We start from the raw sequence: 27672 nt of genomic DNA, 5'->3' as shown, positions 1-27672 counted from the left end.
AATAATTTATAATAATTTATCATTATATTAATAATATTTATATCTAATAAGTAATATATATTAAGAAAACATCTAACATTATGAATCAAAAATTAAATTTCATTTATAAATAGCTTTATCAAACGCCCGGGTATATTAAAACGTACTTATACAATAGAATAAGGACATTCATAATTAGCAATAATATCACTCCACCAGCAAATTAAAGCATGAAGTAACTGAATCATGCATGCATGATATTTATTATGCACGCCTCCATATATATCAGCAGGAGACTTTGAAGAAGATCTCTGCAGTCTATTTGCCAAGGCAGATGACATGTGACTCATAGGATAACAAGTAGATACTGATCACCAAAACCTGCAGGTTTTGATAATTAAGTTTTATTTACTGATATGTTAAATATAAATAGGAATAACATGACTGCAACTTATATATGCAGTTATTAGTTATAATGCTCCATTGTGATATTCCACTCAGCAACTGAATAATTAGCCTCCCGATCATAATAAATAGTCTCAGACGTGGCATAACCTCTAGCATATCGAAATTCACCTGTGCCAGCCACCACAGACAGCTCTCTAACCCTCTGGAATTGAGCACCAGCACCTTGTACCTGTAGAGTACTGCCCTGGAATTGATTTGTCTCGAACACAAGTGACAGGACTACTTGGCTACTTGACCCATCCAAGGCTGCACTCACAAAAGTGCCTTGAGCCCGCCCTACATAATCAGACTCGGGATCAGCCGTCTCAGTCATGGGACTGTCTTTGCAATACATTGCGCCAAAATTATCGGAAACCCAGTGGTCATCGGATGGGTTGCCAATAGCGATGGTTGTTGCATTTGGGCCGGAAAAGTAGTCATGAACGTAGAGAGTTATGTTGGTTTCTTGAAGAAAACCATGATCAAGCGTTGATTCTGCACATGCGAAGATGGCTAGAAACAATGTTAGCATGAGTGACAGCTTTGTGTGAGGAAACTTTGATGATCCCATATAATTAAATGTAGTTGGGATGAGGCTCTATTTTTTAGAAGGGAAGCTAATAATAATACGGATTTTGCTGACGAAATTTTCTTTCAGGACAGGTCATGTATTTATACTGAACCAGAGCAGAAAGGGTACTGTAGTTATAACCGGTAGGTATTCTAAGAATGAGAGTTGAGGGAGCGTAGTAAATCTACTTTTACAAGTCAAGAAGTTGACAGTTTCTAAATTCGAATCTCACTAAGAGGTCAAATAGTATCTAACATGATCAGTAACATGGCTTTAATATACAGTGAACTTCTTAATGATATTCTCTCGTTCCTGTTCCCGTCCAGAATTCTGACGCTATGTGTGTTTATTCAATGCATTTTGTCAAAAAAAAAAAAAAAAATTGCGAGTTTAGACATTTATACCAAAAAAAGTCCAATAAAATTGTGACTACTAAAATAGTTACGTATTAATCATCAATAATTTTAGATACAAATTTTGTCAAGAAAAGAAAATAAAATAATTTTAGATATAAATTATAATTCAAAATCACATGAATTATAATTAAATAGTTTCAGTTTCAATTTTTTCTATAATAATTCTATATATCGACAACTAAAATTAAGTAATTATTTTTATAAATCACAGTACAATATGTTCTAAAATATAATAATTATAAGCAGAATCAGTGTAAAGTTGGAAGATATTAATGATTTATTAATTATGATATTCAAGATTACTTACCGGTCCTGTTTGGGAATTATCTGTAAAACTATTTGGTTAATAAGTGATTGATTAGTTTTTTCTGACATAAAAGCAAAACTTCTAACTCAAAAAGCTACTTTTCAAAATTAGCTTTTTGTCAAAACCTCCATTTCAATCCCCTAACTGCCAAACATTTATATTAGAGGATTTTAGTAGTGAAACTTCTGAATCATCCCAAATATCTAATTTTGCCTTAAACCTCTTACTTAGGGCCATAAAACACTTACCAAAACCTCGGCTTTATCTTGTATTATAATAAAATGAAATATTATAAAATGTGATAGGTGAATTGGTATTTGTGTCTATGTAACTAACATATTTTAATAAATATTTTGAGCTTATGTATGGATTTATTTATAATATATACTTTTTTGAGTGTTTTTGTTTTAAATATAATATATTTAAACATACTAGTTAAGACATATATCTCAATTCTATTTATATATAAGTCTTTTAATTATTAGTAATTATTGAACATGATAAAAAAAATTTATGTAATATATTTAATAAAAATATATTATCTTAAATATGTTAATTATTTAAAAATATATTTAATTAAAATACAAATATTATTTTAATATTAATATATGTTCGAAATAAAAAATATATTAAAATATATAATAAGATAAATGTTTTAAGCATTTATAAGTTGGTATAGTAATAATATGGTATGGTGATAACAGAAGCATCAAGAAATTTAAATTTATAATTGTCCATCTAGTTTTATTTATATAAGCACTCTGTTTTTGACATACTCGCAAAATGTTTCACATAATATATACATCAGTCAAACAACTGTTGACTTTTATACTTAAATATGTACTGAAAAACAGCTTATTAGCTGGTGCCCTTGTTTTTTTCTGTGTAAAATCAAATTTGTCATTCATAGAATTTTTTAGGTGGACTTCCGGATTAACGCCCACCTACCAGAGTACATTACATTTACATGTAACAAACCTATATATGAAGTTTACGGTTTGAGAAATACAGAACATTGATGGTAATTATGATATAGATCTACATAAATAAAGTATTATTAGAAGTTAGTTTCCTAAACCTAGGTTACTCCATAACTTTGAGCCGCTAATCTTTGCAACATATGCGTGATTCACATGGATTAATGCTTACAATTATTGATAATTTTGTCTTCAAAGAACAACTTGGGAATCTAGTAGTGTCTTCCAATACGCATTCACATGACAATTAGTCAAAATAACTTGGAACATGATTGTAATTTGTAAACGAGCATTGTTTTTCCTAAACAATTTAATGTTCAATTTGCTAATGAGTGAAGTTTAAGGATATTTCAAAATTAATTTATAAATTAGCAGAAAAAAGTTTTACGAAGAGCATTTTGCATTGAAGATTAGTAGACCCACTCGATTTAATCTGATTTAGTAATTCAGAAAATTATTCGGTTCAGCGAATATTGTTTTAAACATCAAGCAATCAATATAGCAGGTACGATTTTTTTTTTAATTTTATTATTCTTGCATATACACGATATGCAGCAATTAACAATTAGTATGTTGATATTAGTGATGATCAAAGTCGATAGATGTTAATTAAAGTGATAATAATATCCAAAATAACTTATAAACAATCTATATAATTAACTAATTTAATTATTTTAGTAACTGAATTTAGAAATTGTGATTATTCTCCGAGTCTCCAATGAAGTTTATATATTAAATTTTAATTGAAAATTTTGTGAACAGGTTACATTATGAATATTGGGGGGAAATAATACAACTCTTTTCTCGCGACATCTCAACATCGAGCGATAAGAAGAATCAGAATAAACTAAAATAGCATTTGTTTAGATGGCGTTTCAGGAGTAAAGCTTCATATAAAAGCTTGCCTTACAAGATGAGGAGCGGGCGTGCGGGTTTTCATTTTCTAAACCACCACGAAACCAAATAGATTGACCATACTTCAAACATCATAAACTAGTTAGTTTAACCACAACAAGATTTTTTAACCCCCTTAACTTTTCTTGATTAAACCGATGCTCAATAAGTAGATTAGCAAGTAGTAACACACACGCCTACTTTGACTCATCAATATATGTTAGATAGACATCATAGAAGTACATCAAGAGATAATAGTATATAATTTCATTTTGTGTATCAAATGCATGCAGGGGTAATAACATACAACTTACAAGTATACTTAGTTAGCTAGGTATCTCTTCTATTAGGGCAGTTGAACAGAAAGTAGGTAAACTGTAGTTGGCTTTTATCAAAGGTACAAGCTAGTTCCAGGGCCTTCCCATAGCTATACACCTTAAACGGGAAGCTACCTTGCTCTCCCTTGACTCTGTGTATAGACATCAACATATTTATATTCCCGAGTGCTCAAACATCATACTCTTGTTATCACATGGTTGTATATTCTCTATATTTCGAATGTCAGATCAAAGGCAAATGTTTGCTTAGGATTGATGCACATACAGAACTCGCTCCCTTCATCTGATATAGAGTTCCATTATCACTCATCATCTGATTAGCAATCTATTCTCGCTGATCAATACTCAATACTGGATTCTAATGGATGAAGATTCAATACCACCACCACCTCCACCGCCACCTCCGTTTCTGACCGAAAATGTTATTGCCGATGATAATAATGACGATATCTTTCCACACTTTCTTAATTCCTCGCTAATATTCCCATCAATGTCGCAAAACCCATATTACCCAACTAATGGTTCACTTGTAACACAAAACTCTCAATTTGCTATGGAGAATATAGACTGGATGAGCGCTATGATCAATAGTAAGCCCATGGAAGATTGCAACCAAATGCCGCCATCAACCTGTGCGCCAGTACTATCTTCTATGGATAACACTCCAAATATTAGCAGTGGAGGAGGAGACTGTCAGAATAACTGCATAAACAAAAGGAAAGGTACAGGTAAAACCAAGAAACCTATTCCTCCAAGGGTTGCATTTCATACACGGAGCTCCGAGGACATTCTTGATGATGGTTACAAGTGGCGCAAATATGGCCAGAAATCTGTTAAGCATAGCAAACAACCACGGTATATGTTATTTCTGCTCTTTCATCTATAGATGTTACCATTTATTGCTTAAAAAACAACGTTATATGGATACATATGTAAACATACAGACCCACACACACAAGTATGCACACAAAATAAATAGGGAACAAATATGCAAGTTTAGTTACTTTTGACATAATATGTCATTACAAGAATTTCTCTTGGTATTGTCTAATATGATATTCTGTTGTAATAAAGGAGTTACTACCGATGCACACATCACACCTGCAATGTGAAGAAGCAAATCCAGCGTCTTTCCAAAGATAACAGTGTTGTAGTGACAACTTATGAAGGAATTCATAACCATCCTTGCGAGAAATTAATGGAGACCCTCAGTCCCCTTCTCAGGCAACTTCAGTTTCTCTCTAGATTCTAGCTAATTGTATACACACACACAGAGTACATTCACCTCTGTTCAAAGTATTATGTTTCTCATTGCTAACCATGTAAGTATGTAGTTTTTATCTTAATGTCAATGACTTCTAATCCATTTTATTATGTGTCAATTTACAAGTTCTTTTATTCTTTAACAAGCCTTGAAATGGGTAATGGTTACAGTCCAGGCTCAAGGCAAAAGATTAATAATAGGTGCGCGCACACACACACACAAATGAATCTATCAAGCACTATCATAGACAAGTATATTTATTGCCAAAAAATTATTCAACTAACATATTACAAACTTCCGCAACTTCCTCCGGAAGGAGAAAGAAAAGATGAGAAAACACTATAGAAATGGCGTGAGAAGCAGGATAGAGGGAGATGGAGGGGAAAACCAAAAATGTGTGCTTTGTCTTACTGTGCTGAAAGCCTGAAACCCATATGTGGACTTTAGGCAAGAGCGTGAGAGGCTTATGGTGTGACTTGTGAGGGCTTTAATTAATGATGAATTTATCATCCCTCAAAAGAATACATTTAAAAGGAGAAGTATACCTGTGCAAATGGAGTTCTCATCTGAAACTCTTCATAATATATGCAAAGAAATTATCTCCAAGCTATAGTTTCTGTAACTTGGACTTTTATCTTATAACTGGAAACTGCCTAAATCACGGCCATGTTGGGTAAGTAATACTTTTCTTTCGCCAACCCATTGCAGACGATATGATAAATCCAGATTGTGAATCAAGAGCTTTAACCTGTCTGTTTCAGTTGAAGCCCTTGCATTTTCCTGCAACATGGTTTAAGGCATTATTCCTAATACTTGATATCTAAGAGAAATAAAGAATCATGACCAATGATGGTTGGGAGATTAAGCCTAAAAGGACTCTCACGGTCAATTGAAACATTAGGAAAAACATTAACAAGTTGCCAAATAGAACTGCTAAGTTGTAAATTAATTACCATAAAGATGCAACATAAGATGGTTCAGACAGATCACCATCATCCTGATGAGTATAGGCTACTATTGTAACTCCAGGCTCTTAATTTTATTAAGCTTTACTAGGAAGTGGCAGTTCAGCAAGCACACAATGTATGCACAAAGGTGAAATTGGTCACTTGATAATTTAACTTAAGATATGGAGCAACTTTTTGTTAAGTTTGTAGATTGTATGTTTAGAAGGTTCAGGAGACCGAACTGCAGGCTCCGCGACCGGACAAAAAACAGCATTCTCAATACCCTGAGCTAAGGGTCTTGAGGTCATATGTCAAGGCCCTGACTTTTAGTTTAGGCTCAGCCTCTCAGCGCCTCGGCTTTGGATTTTCTGCTATGACCTGGATATTTAGTTGACTCAACTTTTTTGTCTCATATATACTCTCAAGTAATTGCAAACCCTAACAGACTCTTTGAGAGAGGACTGAGGAGACAGAAGAGATAAATGCAAATTTAGGGCATCTTGTGGAGTAAGAAAATTATCAAACCACGCTAATATTTGTCATGTGTAATTTGTCATTAATTTTCATCCAGATTACGCCTTTGTTTCCTTGCCATTGTTTTGCTACCAACACTAATATGATTCAAGGGACTGTTTCACCAAAAAGGGATAAGACCCAACAAGTACACATGCTGCCCAAACAACTATACATGCCTGACTAGAAAAGGAATGGCATCTGACTTTTGATTGAGAAATAGGAGCTCCCACATGAAATGAGAATGGTTCAAAGACGACTTCTCTATGATATATCAAGATGCAACAAGATTCAAACTTCGAATTTACATATCCAGAGATACAATTCTTTCTTCGTCTCAGAAACAGTGACAGTGGAACACCCAATGTCGAACTGAAAAGACTGCTACATTGAATTAAATGTGAGTGTATCAGCCTTAAGACTGGTATTAATTGTTACTGCATTCCATTAGCTTTCGGGCGAGCTTCTAGCGACCTAAGGTGACGCATCTAGTTGCATTAGGACAAACTGATAAAGATATATGTAAACCTGCCTCAGCAACTGACCTGGATTAAAAACGACTCATGTTTTGATGGGGTCATCTAATCAAATACAACAGGTACAGACAGACACAAAAACCAACACTATTGAGGTTGGCAATAAATTGACCCAGTATTATCACACAATGGCATGCGACCAAGTACCTGCACTATCTTTTGGGACTGACATTTGAAATTAGCAGACAACTAAAAATTTTCTTTTACTACATCAATATCTTGCTTGATCAGATTTCAATTATTGAAATAAGCAAAGAGTACTCATGGATTAAAATGCATAAATAGTACCTGAGAGCCGGCATGTCGCCCATTTCCAAGTACACTTGCCATTATGCTTGACCTAGTGGAATTAGGTGAAAAACCCTCCCAAGGGGGAACAAATATTAATTTAGTGTACTGGACAGGAGCAAGATTTCGGCTAAGTTTCTCCCACCATACAGATCCCAGTGACCACCACCGGATCATTAAACCATTCTCTGAAAAAGCTACCAGCCCCTGCCATTAGACAAAATTTGCAAGTCATGAGCTAATTTTGCAGTATCTGAGACAGAGTAACAGTTCGGTGGACAGTAATTTCGTTAGACCTGGTGACAAGACTGTATATTCAAAAACACATTATTGCGATAAAACTTCTTAAATATTTCTGCGATACAAGTTTGGCAATCAGCATATAGTGCAAAAAAATTAAGAAAAGATTACACTAAAAATGAGTTAACAGCTTCCTTAGCAATGACCTCTACATGCTAGTAATTCAAGCGTATTTTCACAATATGAGAAAACGAATGTTACAGCTTCATGTTTAGCATCATTTAATGCTTTTATCTTTGTCACATAAAGGTTCACTGGCAGATGAAGGGAAGAATTGCAAGCATATGGTGCAATGATATTTCAAAATGACTTCAGGATACGATCTATGACTTGATGAAGTGCGAATTATTCGAGCAATGGTTGGTTGAGCTATGAAGTATGTCAGGCATGAATTTAAAGGCCGTGAGGAGAATTCAAAACTAACATATTTAAAGCAAAGGAAAAAACTAAATACTCAGTAATAACAAAGAAATCTACAGACAGAAACACTTTACTACTTTTACAAAGATTTTAAATACCACTTTGCTAAGTTTAGGTCAATCCAATATGGTATATAAAGAAGCTAATAGTAGCAATTTTTATGATTGATGTAAAGGCTAAAGCATACATGCAATCACATTAAACAGCAGGAGTTGAACATGACTTTATGAGTTACCAAAGTTCTATAGAAGTACCTCTCCATCCGGTGAAAAGCTTAGAGCTGAAATTGCAGTAGCTACTGATAGTTCTGAATCTCCCCCAAGTAAACTAGGAAGTCCTGGAGGCCCGCTTGCATCTAAGATCTTTATTGCTGCCATACTTTACATGAGATGTTTGTCAGGAACAATCTATAAACAGCTGTTTGGTCAATTATATTCTCCACAAAAAAGGAGAATGATATACATATAGGGAGAGACTAGGGCGCAAGATCAATGTTCGGTCTCCTTTCCACAAGAAACTTATTATTGCTAAACTCCACAGAAAAGAAGGAAAGCAGATCGATTTGAGTTTAAATAAGATATAGTATCATGTCAACTTATAGTCAGCAGCAGAGCTGGGGAAAAATATCTACTTGAGATTTATGTACAACAAATATATATTACCTGTTCATATCATATACCCGAATGCTAGCCTTGTTAAGTTCCCCAAATGCATCTCCAACAGCCAGCCGAGTTGACAAGTCATTCAGGGTTACCATGGGGTATACACGTACAACTTCCTTTAATGTTACCAGTGAAGTTTGAAGGCATATCTTTCGCATTGCTGAGTTTGCAGGATCCATAGTCATTAAAACAAAATTTATCACCTGTATATCTGACAGAAGTTAGATTATGGCATGGAAAGGATTGGGACAATTCTTAGATGGGTAATGCTGTTATGAGAGTTACAAGTAAGCCAAAAAAATGATTGTTGTGAAGTCTGTGGAAATGAACAAATGGAACCAACGAAGCAAGAAAATTATGAAGGTTTTTAACTTCATTTTAAATGATAAGGATCGACCCCTGAAGACAATGGATAAGAGCTATTGAGCGAGTGAACAAGCAAGAAGCTACAAAATCACTGAACCAGCATATATACTAGTATATATACTTTTCTAAATATTTTTAAAGTGTAAATATACTAAAAAAACAAAGTTCACCATGATTTCCAACTACTTGTTCCTTAATAAGAGCTCAAGTCTTGATTCATTGTCCTTAACACGACAATTAATGGACTACAACAGTACAAGGCATGGTTTATGAACTCTACTTAAAGTAACTTTATCACAACTTCCCAACTTTACAGCTCGGCTTTTCAAAATCTTTAAATACTTTATTTCCATTACTCTTCACCACTCTTGCATATTGCCTTTTATTCATCTCTGTAAAATAAATTAAAGAAGTTCCAATAGGCACAACATATTTGCTTACTACTTTCTAGACATAGCTACTTCCATACACACATATCTGAATTGTATATTTATCCATATCCAGGGGGTGTTTTTCGGGTGCAATAAGTAAAACACTGTTTTTACACTGACCTTGTCAAGGTATTGAGCCAAGTTTCTTGGAGAACCACGCACAATCCGAGTGAGAACTACAAGAGATACTACATGAATAGGTGAATCAGATGCAGTAGACCAGATCTGACGTTCTACCACTTGCAAAAATCCTTGTACATCAGCCATTGCAAGACTTGGAAGTAGGACCCCAATCAAAGTTTCCCGAATGTTAAGGGAAGGGGATGGATTATGTGGCCTTGAGTTGGAAGATGTCCCACTCAAATACTCTATCTGATCATATATATCACCAATCAAACAAGGTATTTCAGAGGCAATGCAGGCCTTCCATGTATTCTCCATGCCTTCTGCCAGAATCTCTGCTGCAGTGGAACTATATTTTTCATTCATTGCCATTACTAATTTCATTAAAGGATGAACAGCTAACATAGCAAGATTTGGCTTGACAAGACTAGGATACCAACAAGCCAAAGCCGCTGCAACAATAATATGAGATGTCATTGCATCTTGGCTTGTTCCTTCAACACAAGAGATCCAGTCTTGCTCTTCAAATGTTTCTATCCAAGCAAGTATTTCCGATTCTTTGGCCGGAGAAACCTCTTCTCCAGGCTGTCCATCAAATCCTAGATTGTGTGTTGATCGTTCATCTGTAGTGGAGTACTTAGTTCCACTATTCACTTTATCATTCTCCAATCTCACAAGTGTTGCAAAAGTATTTGATTTCTCCCTACACAAAGGTAGAGGAATTCCCCGTGAAGCAGAGCAATGGAAAAGAGAGCGTGCAGCCATACGAACATGTTCGCTTTTATGTTGCCATAAACTAACCAAAAGCTGTGAAACAAAAATTAGGCTGCCAGATATTTCCAAATCTTATGGCAATATGGAAAATAAATTACACACACACACACACACATATATCCAACTAACAAAAAATAATGTTTAATTGTGTAAACATCTAATGATGTTGCAAAACGGGTGAATGAAATGCCAGAGAACAAAAACTAAAGCATATACCAAGCAATACTAGGCCAAAGGCTTGCTTCCACTCCCTTTACCACTAGCACCCATAATTTACAATATTTGGAACCTTGATATGATTTTATAACGGAGGGACATCTCTTATACAATAAATCTAGGTGTTTCCCTAGCAAATTACGGCTGTAACTTGTAAAGAAGCAGTTTACCCAATTCTCTTCCTAGCCACCCAAAAGACAAAGCAATAGCGGACATTTCATACAAATGCTACATATGATGACAGCATTTACCTGGTGCTGATTACTTATCTATCAAAACAATATAGCAGTGCGCACTACCAGAAAACTTTCTAATATGTGTATTAGAAACTTTTTTCCGCATACACTTATTTTTTATTTATATGTAAAATTATTCTGAAAACTTTGTAATTACTTATATTAAATTATTACATACACTAAAAAATATTTTTACATTCGAGAGAAAATGGATCTAGGCGGAGTTTTAACAAGTCACCAAGTCGGTAGAAGACCTTGCTGACAGGGGTGAACATAAACCCGTTCAACCCGCTAACCCAACCCAAACCGACCCTTTTTTAGGCCGATTAACCCGATCCGTTCAAAATCGAAAAACAAATGGGTTAATTTTTAAAAAACCCGATTAAGTTGGGTTGGGTCAGGGTTTTACAGATTTTAACCCTGAACTAACCCAACCCACCCCGATTATATATATATATATACATATATATAATATTTACATACCTATTTCACATTTTTTAGTTTATCTCAATCAATCTTTAACCTAAATTTGATTTATCTAGAGTGTGTCTATACATTTACAACAGCAATATGAATAATTTTAAGTATCTCGATAACTATAAAATGTAAATGATGACTTTTGGAATTTGAACATGATTAATGATTTGTTAATGAACTGATATACACATTATATATAAGAGTTCATAACTGAGTGTGTATACAACAATTTCCTATTATTTCACCATTGTTTAAATGTTTCACCAATGTAATAGGCTTCCTTCTTCGATCAAAAACTTACGCATCGACTGATATTGGTGAATGATTCATAGAAGTTGAGTAACTATAAATATGTATGCCGACTGTTACTAGCTACCGGTGTGCGAGTGAGTTTTTTTTTTTCCTGTCGCGATGAATGACTAAATTTTATTTATTATAATTTTCGCAAGTTTAACCCAAACCAATCCGACCCAACCCGAATTAATTGGGTTGGGTAGGGTTGGGTTAGATAAATTTTTTTCAGTTAACGGGTTAAGTTTTTATTAACCCGAACTAATTGGGTTGGGTCGTTTTTTTCCAAAAACCCGCCCAACCCAACCCATGTTCACCCCCACTTGCTGTGATTAATTGGTCTGTTTCCTGTTGAGCACAGGTTTTTTCCCCTAAAAAAACCCCTGTGTACAACAAAAATTGACCTGCTCCTAAATTAGGAATTGGTGTGCAGAGTGTACCACACTTCCCTAATAAATTTAGGAATACTGTCAGCCAACTATATGTTTTCACTTTTCATTAACCAGCTCCAACATTATTACTACCCCATAATCTAACAAAGTGTCCCAATTCCACAAGTCCAAAATTTTATGGTGGAAACACCAGAACAGAATATATACTAATGAAATTATATAATAATCAAAGTAATACAAGAATTTAAGAACTCCATCCTAAACATACCATCAAAGTTAAACATTACCTGGAGCAAAGGAGGCTTTATATCAGGAATTTTCTCCGCAAAGTTGCGTGTATAGAATGCAGCTAAAACACTGGAAAGAGGGAGAGTTGGAGATAGAGGTCTTTAGTTTATATATAGGTATAAATATGACAAAAGTATGAGACAACTTTAATTTTTGATCATAGATCACAATATAAACATGTTTCTTTTTAATAATAGACAAAACTGTACCTGCTTGCTGTTGAACATGAAGGGGACAAGCTAACCATGTGCTGAGCGAGGGAAACCATAGTTACAGATCTGACAGCACAGAACTCCGATGATGACTTCCAAAGCTGAAGTGTCGTTAACATGTCAGTTAGGAGAACTAATATAGACTTGCTAGTTGGTACTAACATAGAGTGCAGTTATATACAGTACCTCAAGTGTGGCATTGTGGGCAGGAAATGTTAATGTAAGAGACCCTCTGTCCCCCAGCAAACCTGAACCGACAAGGAAACCATCTGGTCTCTTAAGTTTCATCTCTGTCACTAGCAGCTTATCTAGCTCACAATCCACATCCCACAAGTGCAGAAAAGATAAGCTAAATCCAAGAAGATATTTTTCAAATGTACTTTCCCAACTGTTATTTCCCAAAGTGAAAGGAGGGGTAACTTCAATGCCGAAATCATCACTAGCAGCCAAGTCCTGGGTACTCTGTACTTCAGCTTCCTGCTTTTTGAGTATGTATTCGCCTCTCTTGTCAACATCATTCGGCATGTCAGCCCCTATATTCTCTACACGTCGTTTCTCACTAATATCACTTGCAGCTTCAGAGGACTCGGATATGTGACTAAGAGACATCAACATGCCAAGGTCAAAACCTAACGTTGCAATTCCAGGAAACGGGCAAGAACACTTAACTGCTGTTTTTTTGCTTTGGTCGGTTAAAACTCTAGATGAATAGATATTTGCAACATCTCTTTTGCTAGCATGTATCTGGGAAGTCCTAGGTTCATCCATCTTCATATTAGCAGGGGAGAACTGAGAGGAGGGTACCCCCTTTCTAGAGTTTTTCAAGTGGGATTGCGAAAAAGGTGCAACTGCAGCCAGTGGATAGTGCGACGAGGAAGCCGGGGTACACGAATTTATTGCAGCAAAAGAAAGAGAATTTACATCTGTGCTGCTACAGAAATGATCAAACATCGAAAGAGCAGCAGTCCCGCGAAGAACTCGCTCACGAGCACCTGTTTTCATATCCCAAACGTAAAGGCTGTCAATCCCATCAGCTGGTCTTCTATGGCTCAAGCAGAGACATGCTACATAGCCTTTCATAGTATCCCATAACACATTAGAGGGGCAGGGTTGGTTTCCAGGAAACATTCTCTCCACGCGCAAGGTCTCCAGCGAAGCAAGAGCAACACAAGAGTCTTCTCCTATAGAAAGGAAGCAGTCTATCCAAGGACGGTCAGTTAGTGGTGGGGGTAAAATAATTTGGCATACTGGAGCTACATGTTGGTGCATCACAATAATGAGATTGCTCGAGTCTAGATCCCATATATGAACTGTGCAGTCCATGCTTCCTGACATTAGTACATGACTATAATTCAATCTATCTGATATACTAGTCATTCTATGTGCAGCCAAGCATAGTATGGCACCTGTGTGCCCTGAGAGATACTGTTTAGAGCCATGTAAATATGATTTATTCCTAGGACTCCCATAAGCATCCAGCCCTCCAAAGAACTCATCAAACTGCAGAACTTCTATCTCTCCATTGTAAAAGCCATAGACAATGGCATAAGGTGCATGACAGTTTTCAGATATAACTATCGAAGAAGATACAAGGCTTTTTTCTGGGTAATGGCAATAACTTCCATCACTTAAAGGTACAACATCTGCAGTAATGGGGCATGGATTACATGTATTTAAAGAGGTTAAAATTGTTTCCTGACCAATGCCATTCATACCACTATCATTTTTCAGACCGACAGTTCTATGTGATGAACTGGAACTAATAACCCAACTTTCAAGAAAACTGCCTCTCCCAATCATTTCACACTCGCAACAATTCCCCCTTTTATCACGCTTCTGCGGCAACAACCACACAGTGACATGTGGTGTCCAAGGCAAAGGTTCTTCCATTTGACAGCAAACTGATTCGATACGAAGCAGATAGCTGTGGAGCTGAAGATAACTAAGTTTTAATGTCATGTCCGCTTGATGTGAAACAGCAGGGATCAAAGAAACAGGCTCAAACTTGAAAATATTACTCAAGTATGATACATCATACAGAATAGCACAGCCTCTATTATTCCAAACAGCAAAAGTTTCTACAAATATGTTCTCAGAATCTTCAGAATAAGCTTTTGCCCCTGCCTCATCATGTTCTAGGAACATACATCCTATGACATGTGAGAGATTGCCACTACCTCCAACACAAAGTTGACTATCTAAAAATGAAACCTTTCCAACTATTGTACCATTCACTAACCTAAATACGCAATAGGTCTTATATACAAGGGCTACAACCTGTCGAACAGTAGCAAATGATATCACCAGACCCCCCTCATTTGACTCATTTACTAAGTCTCCTAACTCCGTGCCAAGGGAATTTCTTTGCAAGATAGTTGGGTTCTCCCCATTCAGGTCAGAGTCTTTCAGCAGAGATAAAAATTCAGTTTTACCTTCTGAGTCTATCATCATCACAGATTGTGTCTCAATATCCCCAACAGGCAAGATTACAGACATGAACTTTAAAGACCCAATGGACAAATTACCATGAAAAACGGTTTGTACAATGGTAAGACTATAAGAATCAACAATAACAATGCTGCACTTAGGAGGCTTTCCAGATTGCATTCCCTTGTCAATTAATGCCTCCCCCACTTCAGCAGATTCGTGCAAGTGTTGTTCAGATAGATGGCCTGAATCAGTGAAAGAACAAGCAATGCATACATATCTCCGATTTTCAGGTAATGCTTGGACCATAGATGGACTCCCCATCCAAGGTGGCAATTTCCTTCTGCGCCTACAGTGGCTGCTGCCTCTGCTCCAAACACACAATACACCATCAGAACAAGCACTAAAAAGTGCACCATAGTTAACTGATTTAGAGTTCTGCGCCACATTACTTAAATCTCCTGTTTTCTCTTCTCCAGGAATACTGGCAGGAAAACATATATCAAGATCGACTATCGGTGCAGCATGACCACACAACATCGCAATTGGTATTACGCCCTGACATTGAAGACATTCATTAAAGTATTCTTTTCTACTTTGAAAAGATTGATATACATGTAATTTATTATAAATACAGAAAGCCATTTCAGATTGCACCGATTTTCTAAGCAGCATAAGCATATAGCACTGTGATAAATATCAACCAACAAGGTTCTTCAGTAAAAATTACAACTCGAATGATTGAGGAAAAAAAAATGCCGCCCATATAAGTAGTTTCGCCGGAAAATCCAGAACCGAATCAAACATATCCACTGTATTTCACTACCAGGAGTAAAATAAATGCAGCTCATACCTCTATTTCGAAGAGTAGAGAGGTTGGTTCCGTGAAGAGAAAATTTTATCAAATCGATCAATAAGTATCCTTGACAACACTAAGGAAAAAAACATAGTGCTAATTTTTCCTCTTTAGAGAGATCGAACAAAATGAAATTTTAGCCAGATCAAAATACAATACCATAATCCAGTAACATCAAAGTTTCGAATGCAAGCTCACCAAACAATCAAAATAGCATAAAATCACACACGCAACTTATACACTTCAAAACCTGAACTAAATGATCAAACTAGATTAGCTCACAGCTCAATTTTATATAAACAGTACAATAATGATCAGAGACAGATATGCAAACACAATGTGTGCAGATAATACAACATACAGTACTATTGTCTCTGATCCTAGACATATCAGGCACACGTATTCTTGATAAATTAATATAATTCTCCGATACGATTAATCGAGGATTAGCATTAGCAATACTTACAGTGTTGGAAACAGTAGTGGAGATGTTCCAGCAGACAATAGTGCCATCGGAACCGCCGGTGTAGAGAGTGGCCGGAGAATCAAGTACGGCGGCGGCAGTGACGTTGTGCGGCGGTGGACAGTCGGACCAGATACACGCTATCGATTTACAGTTCATCGGAGTTATATTGTTTTCCCCACTTCTGGCCTCGATGTTTGTGCCTGTATGTGATTTGGATCGGAGCAGGAGAAGTCACGCACCGGAGCGGTAAAGAATGCAGTGAAAAAAGGGTTAATATTGTAATTGATCATCGAAGTTACGGTCAAAGGTGCGGCTAGGTCATCCGGTAAAAAATTTACAAAATTATATTATAATCAATTATTTCTACTGTCATTTAAAGAAATTTTAAAAAATATTTAATTAATTATGAGCCTCTCTTCCAAACCTTGAAAAAAAACTCTCAAGCTCCTTCCTTTTGCCTAACCGTCGTGAGGGGCTTTCATCGGTTTTCACCGGTGGAAAGCTCCAAATCAGTTATTTACTTTGTTTTGCTTTTGTTTTTCAATAATACTCCTCCCCAGGTAAGGATTTCTATCTTTTAAAATTGTATCTTTGTTTGATAAAATCTTTTTTGGGTGAGTTTTGTTCCCAATTTATTTGGGTTTTGTTTATTCTCTCCTTGTGAGAGCTTGGTGTGTTTTTTGGTGTGATTCAGAGGGGTGTATTGGATTGGGATTTTAAAGGATTTTTTTGCATTCATGAAATCCGAGGGTATTCGATTGGGATTGTTTGAAATCCATTAAAATCTTAAGATATTCAATTGATATTTTAAATTATGCCACAAAATCTGGTGGTATTCAATTGGGATTTTAAATTATGCTTTAAAATCCGATGGTATTCAATTGGGATTGTTTAAAATTCATTAAAATTTGATGGTATTCAAATGCTGATGGATTTTTTTTCATTTCATAAAATGATGGATTTTGTGGCATTCTTCAGTGTATTTTAAGTTTTTTGAAATCCCACCAAATTCAATGGGATTTTGAAGCATTGTACCTAAATCCTATCAACTCTACAACATTTCATCAAGAATCCGCACAAAATCAAAATCCCATACAATCCATTAAAATCCATAGACTAAAAACAATGCATTAAAATCCCAATCGAATACACCTCCGTCAATGTCCAGGACGTTAGATCTGCCAGATTTTCAAGTGATTGATTCAGAGTTAAAGTTTTGATGAAAGCTATATGTGTATATATCAATTTCAACAAATCGCTTCATTGTGTTTTTATAAAGACTAGATCAGCGATATGATCTGTTTTATATTTGTTCGACGTTCTTGTAGATGCGGCTTTCCATTATTGAATTAATTTTCCTTTTTCAAAAAAATATATATTTAATTATATATTTCCTTATTCGACCTTAACCATTGCATTGATCGGTGGGATTACAGTGAAATCTGGTCAAGTCAGGTGTTTAATCTTGGAGTGCATGGACATTTTGGGAAAAATAGGAAACAAATTATTTTTATTTTGGAACACTAAAAAAAATATTTACACACAAAAATAATAATTATTTATACTTTGGTCCAAAAATAACAACTAAACATGGATGGAGGAAGTAACATATAAAATTTTATAAAATATACTCTCGTGATTCTTATTGATTTTTATGAAATTAATTACATATTTGAATTTTTTATATCTTATTCAATACGATTTTATCACAATTAAAATTTGATCCATATTTTATATGTGAAATATATGTCTTACTTTATTTCTTGGGGAAATAATTACAATTTTAGAATATGTGTAGGTATGAAATGATAAATCACATATACCAAAAACAAGATTCAACATTTAGTTATTAAGTTCGATATCCATTTTATTGCGTGAGTTCGAGACATTACTAGTATTCATCTTGATATAAATATTATAAATGTGAAAAAGATTTGAATAAAAATTAGATTTTGATCTTTTAAATTAAATTGATAGATGTTGTGAAGGTGACAAGCGATAATTGCTTTAGTCTTTTTATAAATTGCATAAAAATTATCACGAGATAAAAAGAAACTGTTCAAGAATTTCAACTAGTTTCAATTAAATATTATATATTTATAATATTTAATGTATTATAGAATTTCCATAATATTCTTCTTCTCAATTTTCAAAAGTAAATCTTAGACTAGACTATTAGTTTGATATTAATTTGTTTTAGAAATTATAATTCATTTTAAATGTTGTATAGTTATGATAATATATAACACATGTTCCTTTCATTTTATGGTGAATAATTACCGGACAAATTTCCACCTATTAAATAAACTAGAATCAGATTTTATCCAAAGATCAATATACTAATTTTATAAAATAATTTTAAAAAACAAATCACACTAGTATCTATAACAATTATTTTTAAAAATAATGATAAAATGAAGAATTGAATTAAGAAAGATATATAAAAATATTTTAGTCTTCTTGTCTATGTTTCAATATTTTTTGGCGAAAATTTAATTTTAAATAATAAATTTAGTCGAGATTATGTGAATCAGAATTGCAGTGCTTTGAAAGTTGTTTTAAAAATTGATCAATTCAAGCCCAGGTCTCTGCAACACCAGCCAATTGCTTTCATGAGATAAACATAAGAGAAATATGAAATTATCCCTCTTCTGAAAAAAAAAAAGGAGAGAAAATCATCCCACGCTAAAGAGTTGACTAAGAGGACACGTGCAAGACGCGTGCTTTCCCAAGCATCTCCACCAAAGATAGGGTTCACAAATGCAAAACACCACCCCTACATATATCCACTATATCTTCGTCATCATCGCCATGTCAGCAGCCCACGGAACCTAATTCAAGCCCACTTGTAAACCCTCATTTCATAACAATCAACCACAACACCACCTCACTTCTTTATCAATCCCTCATTCAATTAATTAATTAAATTTATATATACTTTCGCTCTTGTTGGTTGTTGTTGATTTGGGGATTGAAGAAGCTAGGGTTTGATGGAGGAGGCTCTGTTAGATGATATTATAAGGAGATTACTCGATTCCAAAGCCGGCAAGGTTCCGAAGCAAGTGCAGCTGACTGAAGCGGAGATTCGGCTGCTCTGCGCTGCTGCTAAGGAGGTTTTTCTCAGCCAGCCGAATCTTCTGGAACTCGAAGCTCCTATTAAGATTTGCGGTAGCTTCAATTACTCTCTCTGTGTAAATTTTTTTAGATTTATTTAAAGATATTGTTTCGAGTTTTCGATTTGTAGTAGACTGTTATCTGTGCTTGTGTTTGATTGGAATATGTGTACACTGTTTTGTGGTTTGATTGTTATTTGTGGCGTGTTTTGGTGGTATCGTTTTGGGACTGCTTGAATGAGTATTTTAGGGATAGATTAAGGCATATAAGCCTAAAAAAGTGTAAAGTAATGGTTTATACAGTATATGCACGCTTAAATTTTTTCTGATACGAAATCTACTTTTGGCCTGTCTTGGTTGGATGAGTACTCTAGGGATGGATGGACTGTGAATTATTGGTTTATACCGTTTATGTACACTACTTTGCGACATGAAATTTAAATTTATGGCTGTTTTGGTGTTTTTGTGTTGTGAGTGGTTAAATGAGTATTTCAGGGATAGATTGAGTGCATAGTAGTGGATTAATTTTTTACAGTATATGCCACATGATTTTCCGATATGAATTTCTTTTTGGCCTGTTATGGTCAGTTTTGTGTTGGAGTGCTTAAATGAGTATATTAGGTATAGATTGACTGTAGAGTATCAGTTTAACTTTATACAGTATATGGTCATGATTTTCCGATACGAAATATATTTTTTTGCCTGCTTTGGTTGGTTTTGTGTTGTAAGTGCTTACATGAGTATTTTAGGTATAGATTAAGTGTAGAGTATTGGTTCAACTTTATACAGTATCTGCACATGGTTTCTCAATATGAAATAAATTATTTAGCCTGTTTTGGTTAGTTATGGGTTGTGAGTTCTTAAATTAGCGTTTAGGGATAGTTTGAGTGCAGAGTTTTGGTTTAACTTATACAGGATATGCCCATGTATTTCCAGTATGAAATTTATGTTTTGTCCAGTTTGGTTAGTTTTGTGTTGTGAGTGCTTAAATGAGTGTTTTGGGTACAGATTGGCAGTAGAGTACTGGTTTATATTGTATATGTACACTATTTTGCGATATGAAATTTATTTCTTTGACCTGTATTGGTAGTTTTGTGGTGTTCCTTCTTATTTAGGAGTGCTTAAATGAGTATTAAATGTAAAGTATTGGTTTATACAGTGGGTGTGGTTGTGTTAGGGTTTATAACTTAATATACTTTATTAACTGGAATAGGTGTTTTGAATGAGTATCAGATGTTGCGCTGACCGTTTAGGTATGTTTGGTCTTTTAAGGGAGATGCTTTGATTTGACCAGTGCAGCTTTGGTACGGCGACTGGGAGCTGAAATTTGGTGTTCAAAATTATAGCAATGCAACCAAGTTTGGCATTGCGCTGGGCTTGCTCTTAAAGATCTAAACATGCAGAAGGTCTTACTGTATTCAGTATCTCATGGCTTAGACAGTCCACTCTGTGTATAGATAAAGAGTTATAGTCATGGAGTATGATTTATTAACCTCATCTAGTTTTGTTACTTCTTTCAATGTGTTGTCCTATTGAGGTCGATTATGTAACTGAGTAAGATATGCAGTCTTATTGTTTATCATATTTAAGTGATGCGTAATTTATGTCTTTATGAATAATTGGAATTTAGTATAGTATATTGATTATGAGAAGTGCCTGAACGAATATATACAAAAGTCATCACGCGACCTATAATTGTGCAAACCGTTCATCTTGCATTTATTACGTTCGTTATTGGTTCCTTGTATCTGATATGTGGAATGCCTTTACTTTTTTCTTTCTAAAAGTGATTATGGATGACGGTACAAGTTCTGCATGATATTTACAGCATTCAATATCAGTGGCTAACAAAGTAGCATTTATGTTTATCCTTTGTCATGACAATAACTTGGAGGCGTGTTATATCTTTATTTGTATTTCTAGATTCCGTGTGTTTGTCTTTGTCTCTCCTTCATTTGTTAAAATAACATTTAATTAATTCACATTTTTTTGCCCTTCACCTTCGCTGGCGGTGCCTCATTTGGAAAATCTCTTAGAGAAAATGTCCAACTTGTTAACATCAGTTTTCTTAGTCAGAAGCACAAGATTTTGTTTTATTTCTATGTATGGATAATTAGTGATATATATTTGTTAGAACTCCCAATCAACTTATTTCTGAGAAGAAACTTCTCAGAATAAATGGTTGGAAATTCTCTCCCTTCTGTTCTCTCTCAAAAAACCCAGAAGCAAATGTTAAGGTGGCTAGCTATAGGCTGTGGTGTTTTCTGCTAACTGAAGTTCTTCTACAAGATGGTCTGTGGAGATTTCTATTTACAGTTACTACTTTACATCTGTTTAATGGAATCAAATAACACAAATTCTAGACCAGCTTTAGGTGTTCTGTTATGGTTTATTAATTGCTAGCGATTAGTTGAAGTATGCGATCAACTGCCATTTGTCAATAAATGACTATTTTAGGTTTTGTTTGGTCTGAAGATTGTCTTGTAGTTCAGCTTGTGTTTGTTATCCTCTCAGTACCTGAGATGATGGATGGGTAGCATGTGTTATGTTATTATCTCACGTCGAACCATCATCCTACCACACACGATCATGATATACTTTTCCGGTAATTTTATATTCTGCTTTACTGGATAATCGAATTTTTAGGTCACGAGTTATGTTTTTGTTGAATGTACTTGCATATTTTTGGTTGGTAAGATAATAACATGACGATGATTTTGTATGCAGGAGACATCCATGGTCAGTACTCTGATCTTCTTAGGTTGTTTGAGTATGGTGGATATCCACCCGCTGCAAATTATTTATTTTTGGGGGACTATGTGGACCGTGGCAAGCAAAGCATCGAAACGATATGCCTTCTGCTTGCATACAAGATAAAATACAAAGAGAATTTCTTTCTTCTGAGGGGCAACCATGAATGTGCTTCAATTAATCGCATCTATGGATTCTATGATGAGTGTAAGAGAAGGTTTAATGTGCGGATATGGAAAACATTTACTGAGTGCTTTAATTGCCTTCCTGTTGCTGCTCTTATTGATGACAAAATTCTCTGCATGCATGGTGGATTGTCCCCTGAATTAAAACACTTGGATCAGATCAGAAATATAGCTCGTCCTGCTGATGTGCCCGATCAGGGTCTTATTTGTGATTTACTATGGGCTGATCCCGACAGAGATATTGAAGGATGGGCTGAAAATGATAGAGGTGTTTCCTATACATTTGGAGCTGACAAGGTTTCTGAATTTCTCCAAAAGCATGATCTAGATCTTATCTGCCGCGCGCATCAGGTAATCATAATAACTGTCACCTATTGATCTATGCCTTTTTTCTAATTATGATATATTGCTTCCCTGTCTTAATATGTAGCACTAACTAGCATCACGACATTTTATGCTTGAGGCTCAGATAATTTGTCTTTAAAGCTCTGTGCTAAAGATGTTCTTCTGGTCAGTGCATAACTGAAACCCCTTAGCCAGATTGACTTTGTCTAAGAGTGCAGGGATTAAATTAATTAATACGTCAATACACGTTGCAGGTTCAGTTATAACCGTAGTTTCACAGATAATAGCAACATTCTCCGCATGAGAGAGTGAAATAATTGATTATACTTCTTTGTATCTCTACTTTTAGCATGCAGGTTCCTTATCAGTTCTTGTCCTTCTATTGTCTCCATTATTCTGCTACATTGACATGTATTATGCATATGCTATGACTTAGCCAATCACATGACAAACAAATTATTTTAAATTTGGTCAAAGTAAAACATTTTTGGTAGAGCAAGGTTGGATGGCCCAAGTGGTTAAGTGTATACATTGACATGTATTATGCATATGCTATTTTTTTCATGACTTATGGTGTCTATAATTTTTTTTTAAGATGCTCCAATTGGTCAAACTTTGTTTCTCATGCTACTATTGTCTAACATACCAGGTTCTGAAAGTGGAGTGCATTTATAATATAATCAATTATGATCTGTTTGGCTTGTTAATGAGCTATGCGTTTGTGATGCTATGATCTTTGCGATGTTAATTTCTTCACGAAGGTCCTATGTTTAGTAGGCTCTGCTAAGTATGGTATTAGTGTGTGGTGGTTTCTAGTAGATATATTTGATTTGCATAAGGTCTATAGTTTTGTTTTTGGGAAACAAATATGTGATGTGCTTTGGTATCTAGTTGAAGACACATGACTTAACAAGCAATCAAGTTCAATTGAATCTTCATTTATGATCTAATCTTAACTATATCTTCAGGTTGTGGAGGATGGCTATGAGTTCTTTGCACAGCGGCAGCTACTTACCATATTCTCTGCACCAAATTACTGTGGCGAGTTTGACAATGCTGGTGCAATGCTGAGTGTAGATGATACATTGACATGCTCCTTTCAGATTCTAAAGGCCTCAGAAAAGAAAGGGAAACTAGGATTTGGTTTTGGTAGCAACACTATGAGACCTGCAACACCACCTCATAAGGTATGTATTAAATAAAATCTGAATTTGTACATTATATTGAAGTAGAATAAAGACCGACAGATGGATAGTTAGAATAAATTAATATGTTATGTGACATCTGACTAGAAAGCTCTTCTAGTTTCTGTGCATAATTTTATAATTTCCGACATGGAAAAGTTGTCATCTTAATCTTCTTTGGAAAAATTTCAGTTGAGAGATGTTTTGGGACTTGGGTTAATTCCATAGTGTATATTTCCTATAACTGCCTATGTGTTGCAGTATGGGTAAGAATCTTAACTGATATTTGTTCTATGTTCAATATTTTTCAGGGAGGGAAAGAATAATAGTCTATAGGCAGCACTCAGCAGCAGGTCTCAATGTTCAAAGTTGTAGCAAATTGGGTCATCCCGTTTTTGGCCCTAACAGTGTACTGCTGAATCGAATCTGGGAGAGGGTGATTGGATGCACTATATCTTCGATCCTACAGAAAAATGGGATTAAATTTTAATTTACTCCAAATCTAATACCAAATACAGAACGTGCAAGACAAGTGTATTTCGTATTTTGTAATATGAAAAATTGAAGATCTGATAGTTTTCTTCTGGTTTTTTTTTACAAACTTTTACTACTCAGTAGATCAACTGTTCAGGTTTAATGTCCTTTTCTGATGATCTATATAGTGTTGTGCTATTGGTGACAGCCTCGGGCTGATGATAATATTCTGGGTTACTTCCCAATTAAAAAAAAATGATTAGATTAGGGCAGTGGCTAATATGTGTTAATCTTGTTCATGTTAATTTAAATAATGTCTCGATTTCACGAATATGGACATGAGCGCATCATTGAGTTTTTCATTTGATCAACTCACTAATCCCTTTTTAAAATAATAATCAAACAAAGACACATCTAAATTATATCAAACAAAGACACATCTCTTTTACTACAAAATGATCTCTTTTACTCCAAATGACGTGGCATGATAATTTGTTATAAAATGATGTGACACTGACAGTTTATGAATGATCAGACATCCCTTTTATAACGGGACAATTTCTAAGTAATTTAATCGGGAGATTAATATATATACAAATCATTTAATTAAAACTATTCATATATCTATCACATAATTTTAAAAAGATTGAACATAATTTAGGACCAGCACCAATCCACTATTTATTGTTTTATGTTATCTACTCTTATATATAAAAGGAGAACCAAGGGCAAAATATGCCAAAAAAATACCCGTGAAATCTCAACTGTACCCTTACTTATAATGTAATTACAAAAATACCAATAATTAATGTAATTATTATATTCTCACCAATTAATGAACTATGTACACAATAAATAGTTATATTGATTGCTCTCATTAATAAAAGTATTATTGTCATATATTCATTTTGCATAAATTTAATAAATTTTGTGCACATAATTTGATATCACTCATAACCAAAATAATTGATTTTACTGAACTGAATTTAATATTTCAATCAAAACCGAATAACGAAGCAAAAAATTAAATTTTTGTAGAGAATATTACTAGCAAATTAGAAAAAAATATGAAATAAATACTTTATTTTATTTAAATTATTTATGATAATTATATGTATATTTATATATTACATGTTGCGACACTACTTCAAACTCTTTTTTTTTTAATCAAACACTACTTCAAACTCTTAAGTGTAAATTAATTTAGTTAGGTTGATCTTTATTTTATTTTATCTAAAAAGATCATATTTCTGTATATTTTTTAAGGTCAGATCCACGTCGTCCAGAATATGGCCCGGGTTTTATTTAAGTGACCGGATTTAGACTAAAAATCAAGTTACATGTCATGCAAATAATGTAAAAATCAATTAGGAGAATAATTTCGAAACACCACATCTCATAGATAAATAATCATAGTAAAATTTTTTTAAAGAAGCATGTAATATTTTTTGCCAAGGCTCCGCACAGGCCAGGGACAAGCTCTAGACAGTCTTAAAAGCCAAAACTTGATCCCACCAATATCCCACTAGGTCCCACCGCGATCCTATTAGGCCCCACTTAAATCCGGTGTAGGCGCATCTCGAGGTCCATCCCCGATCCCGAAACTCTTATCATTCTACTTGATCGCATATGAACATAAAACCGACAAAAACTTCAAAAACCGCAACAAAATTTATAAAATAAAATTAGTTTAAATAACAATAGACGAAATTGCAAACACATGATTATAACTAGCGCCCGTGCCTTGCACGGGCTATTATGCTAGTTTGTATTTTGAAAGAGTAACCAACTACAAAAGATTCACTACATGTCTACATGATATCTCCTGCACTAAAGTTCAATGTTACTAAAGGGCTCACGGCCCAACAATGTTGGGGATATAATGATCGCGCAACAATTCTTAATTTGTAATTTGTGCGAAGAGGCTTATATCATAAATTTCAATTGCTTCACCGGTAAAGATGCTTCCGGTTCTGCTTACGGGGCAATTTAAGTGGTTGGCTTAATTTACTAACTACTTATAAGTTAAAAAGAAATAAAATATTTATAAATAAAAAATAATTTTTGTTTATGCATTTGAATAATTTTTTATATTTGTAATTTATTATGCATAAAAAATTCAATATAAAATAAAGTATTATAAATTGTATTTTAAAATAATCCAATATATTTTTGCAAGTCTTATTTTAAAATTAAAATAATTGATAATTTTCAACTTGTTGGATTTTCGCTTATAAATCAAAAGGTTAATTGCATTATACAAGCGATATTAATAAACTAATTAAAATATATAAGTTACAAACCGGACTTTTAAACTGAGCCAAACAAATAATTAGTTGTCTCATTTCTATTCTTATTTTGGGAGTCCGTTTATATGATAAATTTTATTATTAGTATTAATTATTGGTATTATAATATTATAAAACTTGATTATTAATTTGCTTTAATAGATTACAAAATAGAAGAATACAAGGAAGTACTACCTAGGACATGGAATTATTGTCGATTGTTTTTTGCTAATTATTATTATTGTCAATATTTCTGTGAGTCTGTGACATTAGTTTTAAAGAGATTTACGATATTTCTCTCCCGATATTTTTCCTCAATACTTTCTCGTGTTAATTTATAGCTTATAGATTAGCTAGAGATTTGTATGAACAATCATTCATAAATAAAGTTGTTGTTTTGCAAGTTTGTGATGAACAAAGGTACAAGTAATGAGTGAACCCCACCAAAATGTGGGTTATAAATAAATCTTAATTTAGCAAATAGCAGTACACGATTAGAAAATAATCTAACATGAATTGAAACTGGTCGGTCGTTAGGCCCTATCTCTTGTATCCTAAGCTTGTTAAACAGAATTCCTAGTATGCACACACACACAACAGCTAATTTCCATCTTCTTCTTTTACATTCTCCTTTTTCTTGTATGGATCAACGACTCTGACTTGTCTATTTACCTTTTTGTAACCACCATCAGACCATGAATTTTTTCGTGGCTCAGGTGCAATATATTCCAATATTTTATGAATCAAAATTCAAATTAATTAAGATTCAGGACAAATTTAACTTATTGCTCTGAATAAGAATTGAAATTCAAGTGATGTTATATTTTGAAGAGATATACGAGCCGTAAACCAATTGATCTACTACCAGTAATAAATAATTTCTTTTGACAGATACTAGTAATAAATACTTAATTGGCT

At 34.3% G+C, this 27672-nt stretch overlaps 4 protein-coding genes across 6 annotated transcripts; 2 read left to right on the top strand and 2 right to left on the bottom strand.

Moving 5' to 3' along the window:
• Positions 1 to 445: 445 nt before the first annotated feature.
• LOC108208693 (dirigent protein 22) lies at positions 446 to 997 on the bottom strand. Its single transcript, XM_017379216.2, has one exon. It carries the CDS (start codon positions 995 to 997, stop codon positions 446 to 448), a length of 552 nt encoding a protein of 183 aa, XP_017234705.1.
• Positions 998 to 3831: 2834 nt separating this feature from the next.
• Positions 3832 to 16685, bottom strand: LOC108208690 (uncharacterized). 3 transcript variants are annotated; one of them, XM_017379212.2, is made up of 11 exons: positions 16415 to 16556; positions 15545 to 15650; positions 12852 to 15459; positions 12663 to 12766; positions 12453 to 12522; positions 9777 to 10586; positions 8860 to 9062; positions 8452 to 8575; positions 7478 to 7684; positions 5739 to 5973; positions 3832 to 4759 (listed from the first exon to the last, which is right to left on the bottom strand). In XM_017379212.2, the coding sequence occupies exons 2-10, from the start codon at positions 15589 to 15591 to the stop codon at positions 5830 to 5832; spliced, it is 4317 nt and encodes a 1438-aa protein (XP_017234701.1). In that variant the 5' UTR covers positions 15592 to 15650; positions 16415 to 16556; the 3' UTR covers positions 3832 to 4759; positions 5739 to 5829. The 3 variants fall into 3 exon arrangements, with proteins under 3 accessions (XP_017234701.1, XP_017234700.1, XP_063944463.1); XM_017379211.2 differs by having other exon boundaries at positions 12852 to 15650; positions 16415 to 16685; XM_064088393.1 differs by lacking the exon at positions 15545 to 15650 and having other exon boundaries at positions 16415 to 16648.
• On the top strand, positions 4291 to 5318 carry LOC108208692 (probable WRKY transcription factor 24). Its single transcript, XM_017379215.2, has 2 exons — positions 4291 to 4784; positions 5004 to 5318. Exons 1-2 carry the CDS (start codon positions 4291 to 4293, stop codon positions 5179 to 5181), a joined length of 672 nt encoding a protein of 223 aa, XP_017234704.1. The 3' UTR covers positions 5182 to 5318.
• A 2438-nt stretch (positions 16686 to 19123) lies between the features above and the next one.
• Positions 19124 to 24673, top strand: LOC108208691 (serine/threonine-protein phosphatase PP1). The gene is made up of 4 exons (XM_017379213.2): positions 19124 to 19582; positions 22255 to 22814; positions 23777 to 23995; positions 24304 to 24673. Exons 1-4 carry the CDS (start codon positions 19405 to 19407, stop codon positions 24316 to 24318), a joined length of 972 nt encoding a protein of 323 aa, XP_017234702.1. The 5' UTR covers positions 19124 to 19404; the 3' UTR covers positions 24319 to 24673.
• The last annotated feature ends 2999 nt before the right edge of the window (positions 24674 to 27672 follow it).

Source organism: Daucus carota, chromosome 2, assembly GCF_001625215.2.
Source record: "Daucus carota subsp. sativus chromosome 2, DH1 v3.0, whole genome shotgun sequence".
NCBI lineage: Eukaryota > Viridiplantae > Streptophyta > Magnoliopsida > Apiales > Apiaceae > Daucus > Daucus carota.
The sequence above is the reverse complement of the archived record's forward strand: the minus strand, read 5'-3'. Positions and strand labels throughout refer to the sequence as shown.